The 17,241-nt window shown below is 39.4% G+C and overlaps 1 protein-coding gene across 6 annotated transcripts in view; it reads left to right on the top strand.

The window, feature by feature from the left end:
* Positions 1 to 17,241, top strand: part of HMCN1 (hemicentin 1) — a 397,788-nt gene that overhangs the window by 345,083 nt on the left and 35,464 nt on the right. For all 6 annotated transcript variants that reach the window (XM_036015314.1, XM_028530624.2, XM_036015317.1 and 3 more), the window contains 9 exons: positions 321 to 590; positions 3,378 to 3,568; positions 4,871 to 5,084; positions 6,601 to 6,735; positions 7,115 to 7,305; positions 8,997 to 9,078; positions 13,289 to 13,558; positions 14,130 to 14,300; positions 14,466 to 14,636. In XM_036015314.1, coding sequence (XP_035871207.1) covers positions 321 to 590; positions 3,378 to 3,568; positions 4,871 to 5,084; positions 6,601 to 6,735; positions 7,115 to 7,305; positions 8,997 to 9,078; positions 13,289 to 13,558; positions 14,130 to 14,300; positions 14,466 to 14,636 — 1,695 coding nt within the window. The remainder of the gene's footprint in view (positions 1 to 320; positions 591 to 3,377; positions 3,569 to 4,870; positions 5,085 to 6,600; positions 6,736 to 7,114; positions 7,306 to 8,996; positions 9,079 to 13,288; positions 13,559 to 14,129; positions 14,301 to 14,465; positions 14,637 to 17,241) is intronic.

Raw genomic sequence — 17,241 nt, 5'->3', positions numbered from 1 at the left:
CCCAGGCATGTGCCCCAACCAGGAATCGAACCAGTGACCCTTTGGTTCTCAGGCCATTGCTCAGTCCACTGAGCCACAGCAGCCAGGGCTGTGCATAGCCTTATTTAAAATTGATTATTGTTTAACTCATTAAGTCTATAGAGAATAATTTTCTGAAATGAACTCATGAAAGCCAACTGTAGTGGCCCCTTTGATGATGACAGGCTAAAGTCAGGATTTTGCTTCTTATCCACGCGACTTCACTTCGCTGGAGCAGTACTGTGGTGTATAAATGGCACATTCATGCCTTTGAGATGAAATTTGAACGTTGTGTCTTTTAGTTCCTCCAGTCATCAGCCCCCATCCAAAGGAACACATCATCGCCGTGGATAAGCCCATCACGCTACCATGTGAGGCAGATGGCCTCCCGCCACCTGACATTACATGGCACAAAGACGGCCACACAGTTGTGGAATCAGTTCGCCAGCGCATCCTCAGCTCTGGGGCTCTGCAGATAGCATTCGCTCAGCCCGAGGACGCCGGCCAGTACACGTGCACGGCGGCCAACGTGGCAGGATCACGCAGCTCCAGCACCAAGCTCACTGTCCATGGTAGGTGGTTTCTCGTAAATTAGTTCAATCTGCTGCATTACCATGGCAAAGAGAAAAGACTGCTAAGAAGACATCTGGTGGAAATCAAAACCATGCAAAACCAGCAATTCAAAATATGGTGTGTGTGTGTGCGCGCATGCACGCGTATGGTGTAGGTACACTTGCCCTTCAAATCTGTTTTCGGTGGGCATTCTTTATTTGTGCGTGAGCACATGTGAGTGAGAAAGAGAGATTTAATTAATACAGCCAGGATAATTATGGTGTTGCCAATAATCCCCTCATACTGTGATTATTGGGATCTATACTTTGGCTTATGAAAAGTCTGTTTGTGTTTGTGACTCTCTGCTTTACTTCTCAAGTTGAAAGTCATCTTGGCTCAAAACTAATCACCATGGCCCGCATTATAAATGCAGTGTGAACTTGATGAGCATTAGAGATCTTTTTGGTTCATTATTTTAAAGTAGCAAAATATTTACATTTATTTTTTAAATTATTTTATTGTTGTTCAAGTACAGTTGTCTGCATTTACCCCCCACCCCTCCCCCCCACCCCAGCCATCCCCACTTCCCTCCCCTGCTTCCGTCCCACCTTGGTTTCGTCCCTGTGTCCTTTATAGTTGTTCCTGAAAACCCTCCCCCCATTATCCCTCTCACCTCCCCTCTGGTTACTGTCAGATTGTTCTTAATTTCAGTGTCTCTCATTATATTTTACTTGCTTGTTTATTTTGTTGATTAGGTTCCATTTAAAGGTGAGATCATAAGGTACATGTATATTTTTATAACAGAAAAAAATACCTTTCTTTTCTTTATATGCCTTTATATACCTTTCTCTAACAAAATATCTAAAGATCAGCATGGAAATATTTTAGTTGGTAATGTATATTGAAAAACTAAAGATAGAATAACTATTCATATCAGTGGTAGGAAACAATAAGCAAATCAAATTGTTTCTAACTACTGGTTTCAGTAGTATTGTTAGTACTAGTAATATTAGTTTTAGTAATAACACTATTACTCTTGTTTTAATGATGAGTGTCCACTTTTTTCAAAAATCCGTGAAAGCTATTTTTATGTTTCAGCTATATTTGAATTTCCTACAACATAATAGTTACAGTAAAAGTTCAATGAAATCACTTCTAATGGATAAATGAATTATTTAGCCAAAAAATTGCCATGTGTGCATTTTCTAAATTTCTTTCCTGATTTATACCTGCTTTCAGTTAATATAGTTGAATTAATTAATACACATGAGTTTCTTAATAAAGGACTAATAAATAAATAATACTCCTTTTTTCTCATGTAGTTGTAGAAAATTTACCAAAATAGACCAAATGCTAAACAACAAAGAAATCACTATGATTTTTTAAAAAATGCCACAATTCGTGCCTGCAATGCAGTAAAGCTAGAAACGTGTAATGATCTTTCAATGCCAAAACCCCAACCGCAGGCAAATGAACAAATACCAGTCTAACCAACAGTCATGTCAAAGAATGTTTTATGTTCCTTATTTTCAGATTCCGTAGAAAATCATAAAAATAAGGACAGTACATATCAAAATGTATGGTGTATGGCCAAAGCTAAATTCCAATATAATGGCATAGCCTTCAATTTTTTATTTTGAAAAAGAATGAATCGCAGTGAATATACTAATGTTGGAACTCTGTAACAACTAACAGAAGTGGCAACACTAAGGAAACCAGCATAAAAGAGATAATAAAAATACAGGGTAGTTTAATAAAAGTGAATTGAATATTTATGATGCACTATTAAGCAAAATAGGTTTTTATGTTTTTCATATTATCTGTAATGTTTAGACATATACTCAATCATATGTTTGTATATTTACTCATATCATCATGAAAAGGATGAAAAATTGGAGTTTATACATAGCTTTATTTTTGCTGAAAGCAGTTGTGTCCCTGTCACTTTTAAAAATGTGTTCAAGTTGATGCATTTCTCACTAATACATTTTAATGATTCCAAAGTTCATTGTTTTGGGAGGGAAGGTGTTTTTACCTTTCGAGCCAAATATTCTGAAAACTTTAAAGGGTTTTCCATAGAATGTCTTAGTTTTACATGCGCTAAGGTATTTTTTAGTATGCCGACTCATCCAATTTACCTTTATTGCCTAAATTCTAGTTCAGAACAACTGAGGCACAGGAACTATTTGGTATCACAATGAGCACAGTAATGAAATCACTATAAAAAGTCCTCTGTGACAGTATAAAAACTGAATTAAGTGTCCTGACCTGCTTTTAACTTGCATTTGTTGTAACACGTGGGAAGTACTGCAATGAATTATTTTTCTTTAGCACTTTGTGCTACTCAGTACAGGGTAGTGTTTTAGTGTTTGAGCTAGTGCCTCTTAATAGTTTGTTCTCACAATATGTCTGTGATACAAATCCAGCAGTTATACAGCCATAAAAGTGCTTTTGGTTTTTGTTGTTCTTGTATGTTTGTTTGTTGTACTTCACTGCAAAAGGAGAAGAAACTCAAGCAAGAAAAGTCAGGAAGTGAAATAAAATGTAAAGATTTCCAACCTCACTCTAAGTCCTTTGCTCAGAGACTGACTGTAAACATACTAAATAAGTTCAAATCCATTATAGTTCTTGCTAGCATCAAAAATCCCGATTGCTTTTATAGTAACAAATCAACATCGTAATAGATTTTTTAGTCTTTCTAGCAAAATTGCCATCAAAAGAGACTCTTTTGTGTTAATTTTCAGTATGAATAAAGATATTAGGGAGCTCAACGTTCTGAATGACCATCTATTTTTAACTCTCATTAGTGCCCCCCAGAATCCGAAGCACGGACGTCTCCTACACGGTCAGCGAGAACTCACAAGCTGTCCTTCCATGCGTGGCTGATGGAATCCCCACACCAGCAATTAGCTGGGAAAAAGACAATGTTCTTTTAGCGAACTTGTTAGGAAAATACACTGTTGAACCCTATGGGGAACTCATTCTGGAAAATGTTGTGGTAAGTGTAATAGATATGAATAGACACATGGAGCCAGCTTGTTCATTTATCTTCTTACTTGTAATAACATGAAAATATAACTTTTAATAATGAAAGAAAAACACTCATCATTTCAAGTCACCAAATTTATTTTACACCTATTTCATTATATGTCCCGGGTCTGCGACTAGTATAAAACAGATAGGAACTCATAACTGGCTTCCTTCTTCAATTGTTATTTTATTTTAATGGAAATCTATTTTCTCAGAAAAAAAATTCCAAGTGCCTCTGTTATACTGAAGTCCATGTGTAGGAATGACCAGTGTGACCCCAATAAATTCAATAAAAAAGGAAAAAACAAATTAACATCAAACATGATTAAAATGTGAATCAATTTCAGAGCATTTGTGCGTATCTTACTCCACCTCTTTACCCTTTATGATGCCTAAATTTCATCACTAAATTTTGGTGGACTTAATTTGTTTTTTTTTCTTTTTATTGAATTTATTGGGGTGACACTGGTTAACAAAATTATGCGGTTTGCAGGTGCACAGTTTTACAACACACCATCTGTACACTGTATTGTGTGTTCACCACCCCAAGTCAAGTCTCCATCCATCACCATCTATCACCCGTACACCTTTCTCTACCTCCCCCACTCCCCGCTCTCAGTTTACATTACTAAAATGTAATGTTGAGGGGAAGCCAGCCACAGGAGTTAGAAAAGGAGCAACAGGTGAGCTAGGAAAGAACCTAGGGCCATGGGGTGTCCAGGAAGCCAAGTGAAGACATGATTTCAAAGAGAAGAGAGTCATAATTTTTTCATGTGCCACCAATGCATCTGGTCACACGAGTACCAAGAACTGGCTAATGGGCTTAGAGAGTGAAACTTCAGGATTGCAGGTAACATTGCTCCTGCTCTTGCCATTTCCTTCGAAAATTTGGTGATCTGTGATGTCACATTACCCAGAGAGCAAGCTATACTGTGAAGATACGACCAGTCTTTAGAATTGCTGGTTCCATATTTGCACAGTGCAGAGCAGAAGTGCTCCAGCAGTTTAACAGACTTTGGAATCTGCAGTTTTCTGAGCTCTTATACCTGTAAAACACTAGAGTTCTGCAAACTAAGGGCTTTTGTTTAAATTCTTATACATGTTAAATTATGCTGAATGCCAGATAGATGGGTCAGGTTACAAGATAGACATTTCAACTGTCTTTACGTAAGAGTCCTCCTTTGGGGACCAAGCTGTGCAAGTTCATGTGCTGTATGTAATGCGATGTGAGATTCCGTAAGTGTAAGCCCTATGATTTTTCTTTCTTAAGCCGGAGGACTCTGGCACCTACACCTGTGTGGCGAACAATGCCGCAGGCGAAGACACGCACGCTGTCAGCCTGACTGTGCACGTTCTCCCCACTTTTACCGAACTTCCTGGAGACGTGTCCTTGAATAAAGGAGAACAGCTGCGGTTAAGCTGTAAAGCCACTGGCGTTCCATTGCCCAAGTTAACATGGACCTTCAATAACAACATTATCCCAGGTTGGTCATTGAAATTCTTCGGAAGAGAATACATACGCCCACGAAGAACTCTGATCCTGTCTTCATTTCCTTTAGCTGGGGGAATTGATTGAAAGTTACGTGAAGAACCGATCGCTCTACGTTCTGTAAAATGTGTACCTTTGCCTGGATTTTAACGTGTACCTGCTATATGATGTTCTTGTCATTCTTCCGAAAGGATCATGGATTGCAGGATAGAAGTAGATTTTTTTAAACCTGAAAATAACCTGCCTTCCCCAGGGGAAGACTGTATTGTGTGTACTGGCAGCTAGACTGATCCCCACAGGATCTCCCTCATCATGGATGAGTGGATCACATGCCTGCTTAGAGTCCTGCAGGTTCTCCCAATGTCAGAGAACTCCGCTTCTCACCGTGTGCATTCATCTCTATTATGGTGTGAACTGAGTGTGCAGCAGTGTCTAGCCGACATGCGCACTACACACGGAGGTGGTTCATGCCTGGAACCCAGGAGCTGGGAGGACAAATAGCTCCTTATTTGTCAAACTTTGTCATCTGCAGAAAGACGTTGTTGCAGTAATGAGAACTTGTCCAAAACTGAGTTCTGAAATCCTGCACAACTAGCATTCAATAATTACCTTGTTAGAAAAGTAGTAATAAGCTTGAGGTTGTTCTGTTGTAAATATCTGTGGATGACTGGAATTCATCAACTATATTACCTTAATAATAATAGTACATATCACTAAGGAAAAATAAAGTGCAAGAATATCTAAGCACTATTTTCAGAAGGTATAGTACTGGTTTAGCTATCTAAATTTTAAAGCTTAATTTTTCATTTAACATTCAGCAGTATGAAATCTTAAAAGATAGTTTGAATAGGGAAAGCCTGCAAGGTAAAAATACCTCACATAATTAGATATTGACTGGTCTAGTCAGAAACTTATTTAATGCCAGTTGCCTTAGAATTAACCTTATAATATATTCTAAATATTATACTTCTTGTGTCAGTATTTATATCGTAACCACTTATGGAAAAGTTTAAATCATTACAAATTTAATCATGTTGTCATTACCTAACTGGTGTATGTATTTTTGACACCCCTGTGACCTGCCAAATCAGTTGAATTACAACTGAAAAGGTTTCCATGGTTTTGATGTGAATTGGGAGGGAAAGTGGTGGAGAGAGAAATTAAATGGAAAACCTTTGATTTCTGAATGAAAGATTTTTGAAACCCAGAGACACTAGGAGCCAGATTTAGGCAACACTTTGAGATGAAAGGTGTACTTTCCATCTCAAATAATTTTTAAATGTTTGTTTTGATTCCCTTTTCCTGTTCCTTCTGCTGTTTTGCGTTCTTCACACAAGCGTCTATAGACATAGCAAACAGCTCCGAAGAAGGGGTCTGTGGGAAAGGCTCTGTTCTCCCAGGTCCAATCCCTGCCTAACCCATAAATCTAACCTGCGAAATTCAGAGCCACTGCGGCTATTTTCCTAGGTTACTGAGAGGCATCTGTGTTGTCTCCTAACTTGTTTCTCTAGCCCACTTTGACAGTGTCCATGGCCACAGTGAACTTGTCATTGAGAGGGTTTCAAAAGAGGATTCAGGTACTTACGTGTGCACCGCAGAGAACAGCATCGGCTTTGTGAAGGCCATTGGATTTGTTTATGTGAAAGGTAGGTAAAAGTGCTCTATTTCTAATGAACAGCTTACTTATAATAAATGGTTTGTAGTCGGCTTCCTTATTATGTAGTGACACACTGTCACTTCAGTTTGGTCATCCATTTAGTCCTAATTCACAGACATGTAAATTCATAAGAAATGGAATATTATGAACATTCAATTCAAAGTAGGTAAGCAATTAGCAAAGGGGGCATTAGGCATAATGTGTGATCATCTGCTTAGATCAGCACGAGCAGTTGATTTTGGAAAGTTCCTGGGTTTTATAAGTGGCTCCCCCCTTCTTCACTAAATTATCTTTCTAAGTAGCTCAAAATCACAACGAAATGATCAGAGCTTCCTTTTACTTATACTTGTCCTGTGTTTTTTTCCCAGAACCTCCAGTCTTCAAAGGCGATTACCCTTCTAACTGGATTGAACCACTTGGTGGAAATGCAATTCTGAACTGTGAGGTGAGAGGAGACCCTGCCCCAACCATCCAGTGGAGCAGAAAGGGGGTGGACATTGAAGTCAACCACAGAATCCGCCAGCTTGGCAATGGCTCCCTGGCCATTTATGGCACTGTGGTAAGTCGCACTGGAATTGTCCCTATACGCGTCAGTCAATGCCTTTGTACAGGTGCCATGGATGGGCAAAGTCTCTCTTGCATTTTTAATTAAGACATGAAATCTGAATCAATGGGTTCTTAGTTCAAATCAATTATTTTTGGCCGTCCCCGATCATTGACCTATTATTTAGCGCCAGGAGATAACTCTCTCAGAACAACAGGGAAGTGAAGAACTACAAAGATGTTTACAAAGAAATTATAGGGTAGTTTTCATCACTAAGGTGATAATTGTTAGGTTTTCCAAAAACCTCAAGTTGGAAAATGAGTGGTGCTTTAAGTTATGCTTATTTGAGGGTCATGTGAATGAGATATTTTATCTAAAAGATTCTCAACTAGACTGCATATGGGTGATTTTTAACCTATTGTTGAATTAATTAAAATAATTAAAATACACTATCTAATCACCTAATCCAGTGGACCACTCTCAGTCTTGTATTCTCCCCGGTTTGATTTCAACATCAGATGTTGCTGATTGTCCCTTAAATTTTGAGATGATAGCTACCTCAGCTTTCTCCATTATCTCTCTTCCCCCTTTGTCTACACTAATATTACCACTTATGTAGTTGTCGGCACTTCTAATACCATCATTAATGCTAATACAGTTTTTTTTGCCATATAGTCTTAGATTGCTAAATATCTATCTCCAACCCTGAAACTCTTCCAACGTTCATTTATAGTTCCCTTTCGGAAATTTCTATTTTGATGATGCATTGGCACCACCAATTGAACATCTAAATTGGTGTCTATCTTCCCTCTCCCACACTCCTCTATATAGTGCAGCTCAGTTTCCCTTTACTGACTTAATGTTTTTATTACCAAGACCAGAAGTCAGCCCTAGCTGGTGTAGCTCAGTGGACTGAGTGTGGGATGTGCACCAAAGGGTCGCCAGTTTGATTCCCAGTCAGGGCACAAGACTGGGTTGTGGGCCGGGTCCCCAATGGGGGCCATGCAAGAGGCAACCATGCATTGATGTTTCTCTCCCTCTCTTTCTCCTTCCCTTCCCCTCACTCTAAAAATAAATATATAAAATCTTAAAAAAAAAACAGAAGTCCCTTATTTATAAGACCTTTAGCAAAATCCATGACTCTGATTAGTCACCATATCGAAACTCATATAGCACTTATTTTTATACCACATATGTATAAATTTGGGAATTACATCCTAATTCCCAAATGTGTTTTATAATTTCCAGTAAGTTAGCTTTTCACTTTCCTAAATTTCAAACTCTAGATAGAGGCTAAGCTTATTTTTTTAATTGACTAATCCCATTAGAAATGACTCTATTTATTAATTTTCCTTATTATTTTAATGCTTTTTAAATTACTGTAAGAATAGTGTCAGCATTTTCCTTTAGTAAGGTAATTTTGGATAGATGATTATTAAAAATTGTTATTTTTGCCTTTGATTTCTTAGTAATAATTATCCCAGAGAGCACTAATAGGCTGTTCTAAAAAATATTTAAGCTGGGAATTTCTTTTTCTTCTTCTTCTTTTTTAATCTATTTATGAGATTAAATATATGTAGGTTTTTCCTACCTCTGTGAAAATGCCTCCCGGAAAAGGAAGTTTCGTGTGAACTAGTACCAGGTAAACAAAGTTCCTGGCCTGCCCCGCACGCTCACACTTCTACCCACACTGCTCTTTCCTGCAGAATGAGGACGCCGGCGACTACACGTGTGTGGCCGCCAACGAAGCCGGGGTGGTGGAGCGCAGCATGAGCCTCACTCTGCAGAGTAAGCGCTTACCTAAATTCTGGTTGAAACCTGATCTAAGCAATGCTGCCTACTAAAGGATGTGTACTTCTCCTCAACTTTATAGCAAGGGCATTCGTGGCAGCTTTCAGAGTGTGTCTCCTTGAGCGTCCTGCTGCTGCTGCTGCTGCTGCTGGAGCCATTGTTACCGAGTTGGGCACAGGTCTTCTGCCCTCCCTGATCTGACACATGCAGTTCCAAAGTGCAAGCTGCTTCACTGCGGGGTTTTGTGTGTGTGTGTTTGCGATATGTTCAGTTGAATGCTCTTCTTACAGTTCACCACAGTTTTTATGAAGTGCTTACAAAGGTGCCATTTTGTGCACTTTAAAAATATATATTAAAAATAAAGACATGCAAATGAAGTCAAAGTGCCCCAGGCCGATTACTGTTGCCCTGAAATGCCCGTGTGCTCTGGGCAGGATCACCAGGCTCAGCAGGAAGCCCCTCCGTGTAAGCCCCCAGAGAGCAGAGCCTTCACAGTGAGAGGAACAGGAAGGGCTGCAGGGCCCGCTGGACCGAACCATCAGGGGCTGACCCAGGGACACCACCGCTGGGGCTGGGGACTTAGGCCATCCAACTTATTTTGTGAATAGGCTTGCAGGGTGAATTTGCATGTTCTTCATTCACTCTGAGAGATGCTGCTGACTGGCATTCACTCTCAACTATTTCCCAAACTGCTTTTCCATCAGACTTGAACATTCGAAAAAAAATTTAAGACTTTGACATTGAATAGATGTTTTTAAAATATCTGAGACAGCGTTTTTCCTCCAGCTTTACTGAGGTATATTTGGCAAATGAAATTGTAAAACTTTAAAGTATACAGTGTGATGAGTTGATATACATATGTGTTGTGACATGATTACCACAGTGAAGTTAATTAACACATCCATTACTTTACAGCTACTGTTTGGTTTGGTTTTCTTTATTTATTATTCGTTTTGGGTGAGAACACTAATGATCTATGCACTTGGCAAATTTCCAGTGTACAATACAGTACTATTAATTGTGGTCACCATGGTGTGTATTAGTGCCGCAGAACTTACCTAGCTTACAACTGAAAGAAACATCTTCCCAGTTTCCTCATCCCGCAGCCCCCGGCAACCACTCATCTGTTCTATGTTTCTATGAGTTTGACTTTTTCTTTTAAGATTCCACATTTAAGTGATGTCATGTACTATTTGTCTCTGGTTTATTTCATCCACGTTGTCTCAAATGGCAGGACTTTCTTCTTTGTTGGGGCTGAAAAATATTCCATTGTGTGTATATGTAGATACACATGTATATAAATACACCACATTTTCTTTATCTGTTCATCTACCAACAGACACTTAGGTTGTTTCCATGATCTTGCTAAGTGCCTATTTATCCAATGATAACCTCGTGGGATGTTATTAGGCAAAAAGTAGGGTTTGATGGCCAGATAAGTGTGATGAAAAAAGATTAAGTGTGATGGCCAGATAAGTGTGATGAAAAAAGATTAAGCCAATGCTCTTTGTACATTAATTAAATATACAAAGAGCATTGGCTATGTGCCAAGCCCTGCTTAGGTGTATCAAGTTTCTTTATTGTGAATCTTTCCAAAAATGTTAATATACCGATGTGAGTTCTGACTCAACCAAAGGAGGATAGAAAAGGCAACATTTCCCAAATAGATGTTATGTCTATGAAAACTTCACCCCTGTTTGTTTGGGTGAGTGTAGGTAGGACGTCACATGACTAATCTCTCCTGGAAGAATGCTGCACTGACCCAGTTCAAGACAGGCTGCGTTAGATCAGCACAGTTACCTATTCTGACAATAAACTCATGTAAATAAGTGAGGCATATAAAGGAAGCCAAAATATAATTTGTTTAAAATTAAGATTAAAGAACCAGAATGTCTTCTTTTCAATAAAATAATCATATTTAACTGGCCATTATGTGACTGGTGGAATGAAGTCAGCCTTGAAAGACGTACATAAGGCGTTTCATTGTTGAATTAACTCACAGCCTCGTGTGCAATTGGAAATGTTCAAATATGGTATCTAAACTGAGATTTTGAGTTTTATTTGACACTTCCTTTGACCATAATAATGTGAGCAGATGAGCTCATTTAGCCATTGTTTTCATTTAGTGTTGAATGATTAATCTGAAGTATTTACTTTATTCAGCAAGTTTATTGAATATATAATGTAATCTGAACACGGGGAGAGAAATAAAAGCTCTGGAACTGGAAATTCCTAGAGTGAGGTTACTGTGAATATCAGTGGGAAGGCAATTGCATAGACGGATGTAGGCATTTATGGGGAAAATGCATTAATGACTCTCACTGAGATTCAAACTCATATGAAAAGACCACATGTTGGTAATACCTTTACATAAAATACTAGCATATTAATGTTGCAATAAAATACATTGTACTTCTATTTTTTGTTTTATGTTCTATTATTCCAGGTACACTTCCCAATCTAAAATATGCAGCCACCACCCTGAATTACCTGATACTTATTCCCTCTCACTGAGCAAATCATCCTACCTTTTAATTTAATCCCACTAAAACGCTGCCTTCATCCCATCATGTCCCTTCAAGACTATATAAGCTCCCCTTTGCTTACCTGTTTAAATGGAAATCCTTCTGATTTCCTTTGAAGATTTTAACCAAATATTTAAAACCTTGTAGGCCACAGAATGAATCATCCTTTCAGAGCTAAATCCATCTCCACGCTATTTTCTTCTCTCCAATAGGCTCCCTTCTCTTATATATAATCTTACCGTTTTTGAAAATGCAGTCGAGCTTCTTATCCTCCATGAAGCCTTTCATACTCCTTGTTGACGCTATAGACTTGTATAAAGACCAATGTTCTGTCGGCAGCTACACACGACTTCTTTTATGTTTTCTCCAACAACTTCACTTACACAGCTGTCATCCACCATAGAAACGATGAACCCCTCCCTCCTTCTGGAAACTTCCTTTGGCCTCCAGGATACCATTTTCTCTGATTTCCTTCCCACCTCAGTGATCTATTCTTCATACCATGTGTAGGCCTCTGTCCTTTCCATCTCTGAAGTCATAATGTTGCAATAGTTTCCGCCTGCATCTCTCTTCCTCTCATGAGAGACTCACAAACCTGTAGGTCTAGCCCGTATTTTTATTCTGGACTCCAGAAGTGAATATTCACTCTCCATCTAGACACTTCTACAGTGATGTCCCACAGATACCTCAAGCTCAACAGTTCTAAACAGATACAAATCATCATTCCCTACTCCCCCTCGACAAATCTGTTCTGCCTCTCATGTTCTATCCGATTGCCCAACATACACTGTATTCCCCGAGTCAAAACCCTGTGGTCATTAATTTCTCCCTTTACTTCGCACCGTTCAATGGCAAGGTCCTGTTACTCCTACTTTCTTAATTCTGGACTCTCTTCCTTTTCCTCTCCATTTCCAGGAACATGTTTTTGTGTGATTTATTAAGTTACTATTGTTTCTGTTCCCGTGTCTCCACACATTTACCTACTCTGTACTAACTTGAATTCTGCCTATCCTATTATTCAATTCTATTGGTATATAATAACACAACTAAATAATTAGTTACTTGTCTGTCTTAGTAGACTATGAGTTTCTTCAGACTAGAAGTTGTATCTGTTGTCTGTGTACCCTCAGCATCTAGCACAATGCCTGGGAAATGGTAGGCTCTCAATATATGTTTACTGAATAAATGAATGATGACCATTCATGAAAGAATATATTAATAATGACTCTTTGCCACACAAAAAAATTATATAAGGAAAAGAAATAGACGTTTACCATATTAAAAAACAGCGATCATAACAACAGTACTAATAATATTCCTTGCTTACTCTTACATCACTGCAGTAGAGTCTAACAAGAATCCTCTGAATGAGCACCATTTTTAAAGTTGTAAAGACTCAGAGAGGTAGTGAGGAATAGAAGCCGAACTTGAATTCAGAAACGTGATGGCAGAGCCCATGTTCTAGGCTAATCTGCTTAGGGATTTAAAATTGTTGACATTTACTAAATAGAACAGAGCAGTGAAAAGTCTGTTAATGACCATTACAACCTTAGCAGTTGAAAAGCTACAGTGTTTTATAAACAAATTAACCTAATTTTAAAATAACGTTACTATATAATATTGATGAAAATGTTAATATTACTCCATAACAACTAAGAAGCATTATGTGCTATTTTCCACAGGTCCTCCTATTATCACGCTCGAGCCAATAGCAACTATTATTAATGCCGGGGGCAAAGTCATATTGAATTGTCAGGCAACTGGAGAGCCTCATCCAGCCATTACATGGTCCCGCCAAGGGCACACGATCCCCTGGGATGACCGAGTTCAAGTGTTGTCCAACAACTCACTGTATATCTCTACTGCTCAGAAGGAAGACACATCTGAGTATGAATGTGTTGCACGAAATTTGATGGGTTCTGTCCTTGTCCGAGTACCAGTCACGGTCCAGGGTGAGTGCGATCAGACGGATATTCATCTGAAACAGCAGCCAGGGCAACTCAAATTGCACACATTATTGAGCATCTTAACCCAGGCCTCCTCCACCTTTAATGTACTTCTAGATTATGGAGCTGGGACGAAAAAATCACATCACAGTTTACAGACTGAGGGGACTGAATACAGATTAGAATTGAGAAGTAGTACCAAGTTAATCATTTTAAATTCCCAAACTGAATTTTGGATTGAAAAATAGTGACATTTACTCTCCGAAATCAATGTGTATATTTTGCTTTAAAAAAACCTGACTTAGTCAAAAGTATATTCAGTAAACTTCTTGGCTGCCGGCTCTTCCAGGAGCCATGTCCCAGCAAGTCAGGATTAGAGCCAGGCAGAAACTCTGGTTCACTAAGTTCTTCTCTCACGCATCAAGTTTATTGTTTGCCATGAAGGAGAGCTCCCATAAGCAATTTCTCAGCAGTTCCAGATTCAGCCCTACACAGAATGCGTATCTTAAATGATACCTGACTTGCAAATTTTTTTTATTGACTGAAACAGAGACAAAACAGAATGCTTTCCTTGCAGTTCACGGTGGGTTTTCCCAGTGGTCCGCCTGGAGGCCCTGCAGCGCCACCTGTGGGAGAGGCATCCAGAAGAGGAGCCGTCTGTGCAACAACCCCTTCCCGGCCAACGGCGGGAAGCCTTGTCAGGGCTCAGACTCGGAAATGCGAAACTGCCACCCTAAGCTGTGTCCAGGTACTCCTCTTCTTTCAACAGATGAGCGCGTGTTCGTTTCTGTTTCATAACTATGGATTGCCCCAGTATTCGTAGCGTCGTTTCTGTTTCCTAACCATGGATTGCCCCGGTATTCGTAGCATCGGTTGAAATGTAGCTGACGGTGGCATGTCTCACTTGGTACAGTGGACGGTAGCTGGTCAGAATGGAGCCCGTGGGAAGAATGCACAAGGAGCTGTGGACATGGCAACCGAACCAGGACCAGAACTTGCAATAATCCGTCAGCTCAACACGGCGGGCGGCCGTGTGAAGGGAGCGCCGTGGAAATGATCATGTGCAACGTGAGGCCTTGCCCGGGTGAGAATGCACCGACGAGCACGAGTTTCATATTTTTAACTCTTATCGAGGGGTAAAAATGGCCTTTTCTTTTTCAGTGTGAAAAGGTGTTATGGCCTCTACGCTGGAATGTGTGTGTTCTCTGTGTTCTTAGTTCTGTCTCCTGGATAAACTTGTGGAGGTCGAGCAGGAATCAGTGTTAAGTAAAACACCTGATTTAATTGAATGTGATAAAAGGCTCCTGACTGTGGTGCATTTTTAATCATGTAGAGAAAATATACATAATTACACAAAGCCATAAAATTTTAGAGGTAACAACCTTAGGGAACACTTAACCCAGTCCTTCATCTTCAGCTGAGAGAAATAAAGCCTCGTGAAGGTGAAGGGTTTCCCCGAAACACACAGTTAGTGAGGGCTAAAATAATAATAGCTACCATTGGCTGAATACTTATCATGTGCTAGAAGCCCCACTATGTGCTTTATATATGCAAGTTCCTTTTGACTTGGTGAAACAACCCTACAACGCAGGTAACTTCAGGGCTCTTTGAGATTAAAGTGGCAGAAATCATACTTACATAAGCTTAAGTAAAAGTTCTGCTTTCAGGTATGATTGAATCCAAGGATTTGGCCAATGTTCTACCAGCGTGTTTTCCATCTCTCATCTCTGCTCTCCTCTCTTGGCTTCCTTCTCCTGTAAACTCTTTCCATGTGATGGAAAAAATGACTGCTGGCAGCTACTGGCTCACAGGGGCTTGTAATCTAAGGCCTCAGGGACACAGAGTTTTTTCTGTCAGAATTCATGTCAACTTCTGGGAAAAGACCCTGTTTGATTGTGTTTGGATCCCACGCTGACCTCTAAACTTGAGTCCAGGGGGAGGACACACTGATAGCCAGCTTCGGCTACTCTCCCACAGCGTGTCAACAGGGCCAGGGCTCCTTGTTTGACAGCCTGAAAGAAACCATATGGAATAGAGGAGGGGCTGTTGGTTCATTAATTCATTCGTTCAGTCATTTATTCATCCAGAAATGTTTACTGAGCGCCCATTCTGAGCTCAAGGCCCTGTTCTGATTGCTCGAATTAGCATGATAAAGAGATAATATCATTCAGATATTGACAAGCATACAGAACAAACACAAATAGTTGAAGTGACAGAGCAAAAGGAGGAGAGACACCTTAGCTGAGATGGTCAAGAAAAGGGATATTGACAAACCCAAGTGAGATCGTTATCTGCTGCATTGGGTATTGCATCCTATTGTGCAGAGGAGGAAACTGATATTCAGAAAATATAATTAATTCATTGGGGTACATAGCTAGTAAAAAGCAAATCAAGGATTGGCACGCAGGTCAGTTTGACGATTCCCAAGCCTTTATTTGCTGAGATCCTGGGTGTCTTGATTTGTAGTTCAAAACTTCCATTACATTACAAAAATAAAATACTGCCATGAAATCATAAAGAAAATAAACCAAAAGCCAGAATTATTGTTTAGTCTCGAATAGAGAGAAAGCTAATTGTAATAGCATGCTATAGGAAAGGAAAAAGAGCCAGAAATACCTGATTACAGCAGTCTTCGTACAGCTTGTCAGCTGTGACATCTGTCTAATGGAAAGCTAAATGATATTTAGAAATTTCCTTGATTCCTGAAACATGTCCTAACTTTCTGGTGCAAATTCACATTTAAGGCTTACATTCTACTTCCCCTGCTCCAGTTAGCGTAGTATTTTTAAACTTCCAATCCTCCCCCTAAAAAAGATTGGTGTCTTCTGGAAGGGGCCTTTCTGCTGACCTTTGAGAGTCATAAAAATATACATATTCTTACAGATTACTTAAAGAATGAGCCTTTTTTACAGTGTCCTTTTGAAAATCATTGCAAACTTGGAGTTTGCCGTACTAGCTCATAGCTCCCATGTCTGCAGTTCTTACTGTGTGCACTGTCCCAACCCCAGCCTTTTTCATCTGTGAACTCATTATTCCTCACCCTGCTCCTGATAAGGCGGGTTCCCTGTCCCCTGCAGATTGCAGATTATAAAGTAGGCACACAGACGCCCATGGACGCATCTGGGATGGCACGGTTCGTAAGGGCAGAGCAGTTATTCAGGCCCAGGGCATCTGGTCCAGAGTCCCTGCTCCTAAGGACCATGCTCTATTGCTTTTCCAGAATCAGAATTGCAATGTGGTGTAACCACAAATTCATCTATTATATTTTGCATTTTTCTTATATACTAATTCCTCAACAGTGATCTTCTTTGGTCTTATGTAGATGCCGTGAGGTTTTATGCCTTCTGTGTTTTATATTATCACGGTCTCTTTTTCCTTGTTATCATGCCATTCATATAAAAGAAACATTTCCATTCTATCACATTTTGTGTCATGAAGTTCACTTCTGGTTTAGGTTTTCTGCATTGATTAAAAAATAAAGGTCTTATAACAAAAACCTCCATTTATGTGAACGAGAAATTACGCAGATACGTAAATGAATAAACATCACCCAGTTATATTCTTGTAATAAAAATGAATCTCTATATTAGAGAAAAACACCACAAAATCACCGTTTCTCTAGACATTCTAAAAATATGCATCTGTGCTGTAAGACTTTATATTGTAAGAAGTGTGAGCTCTTGTTAACC

Source organism: Phyllostomus discolor, chromosome 14, assembly GCF_004126475.2.
Source record: "Phyllostomus discolor isolate MPI-MPIP mPhyDis1 chromosome 14, mPhyDis1.pri.v3, whole genome shotgun sequence".
Taxonomy (NCBI): domain Eukaryota; kingdom Metazoa; phylum Chordata; class Mammalia; order Chiroptera; family Phyllostomidae; genus Phyllostomus; species Phyllostomus discolor.
This window is presented reverse-complemented; position numbering and strand designations above follow the sequence as displayed.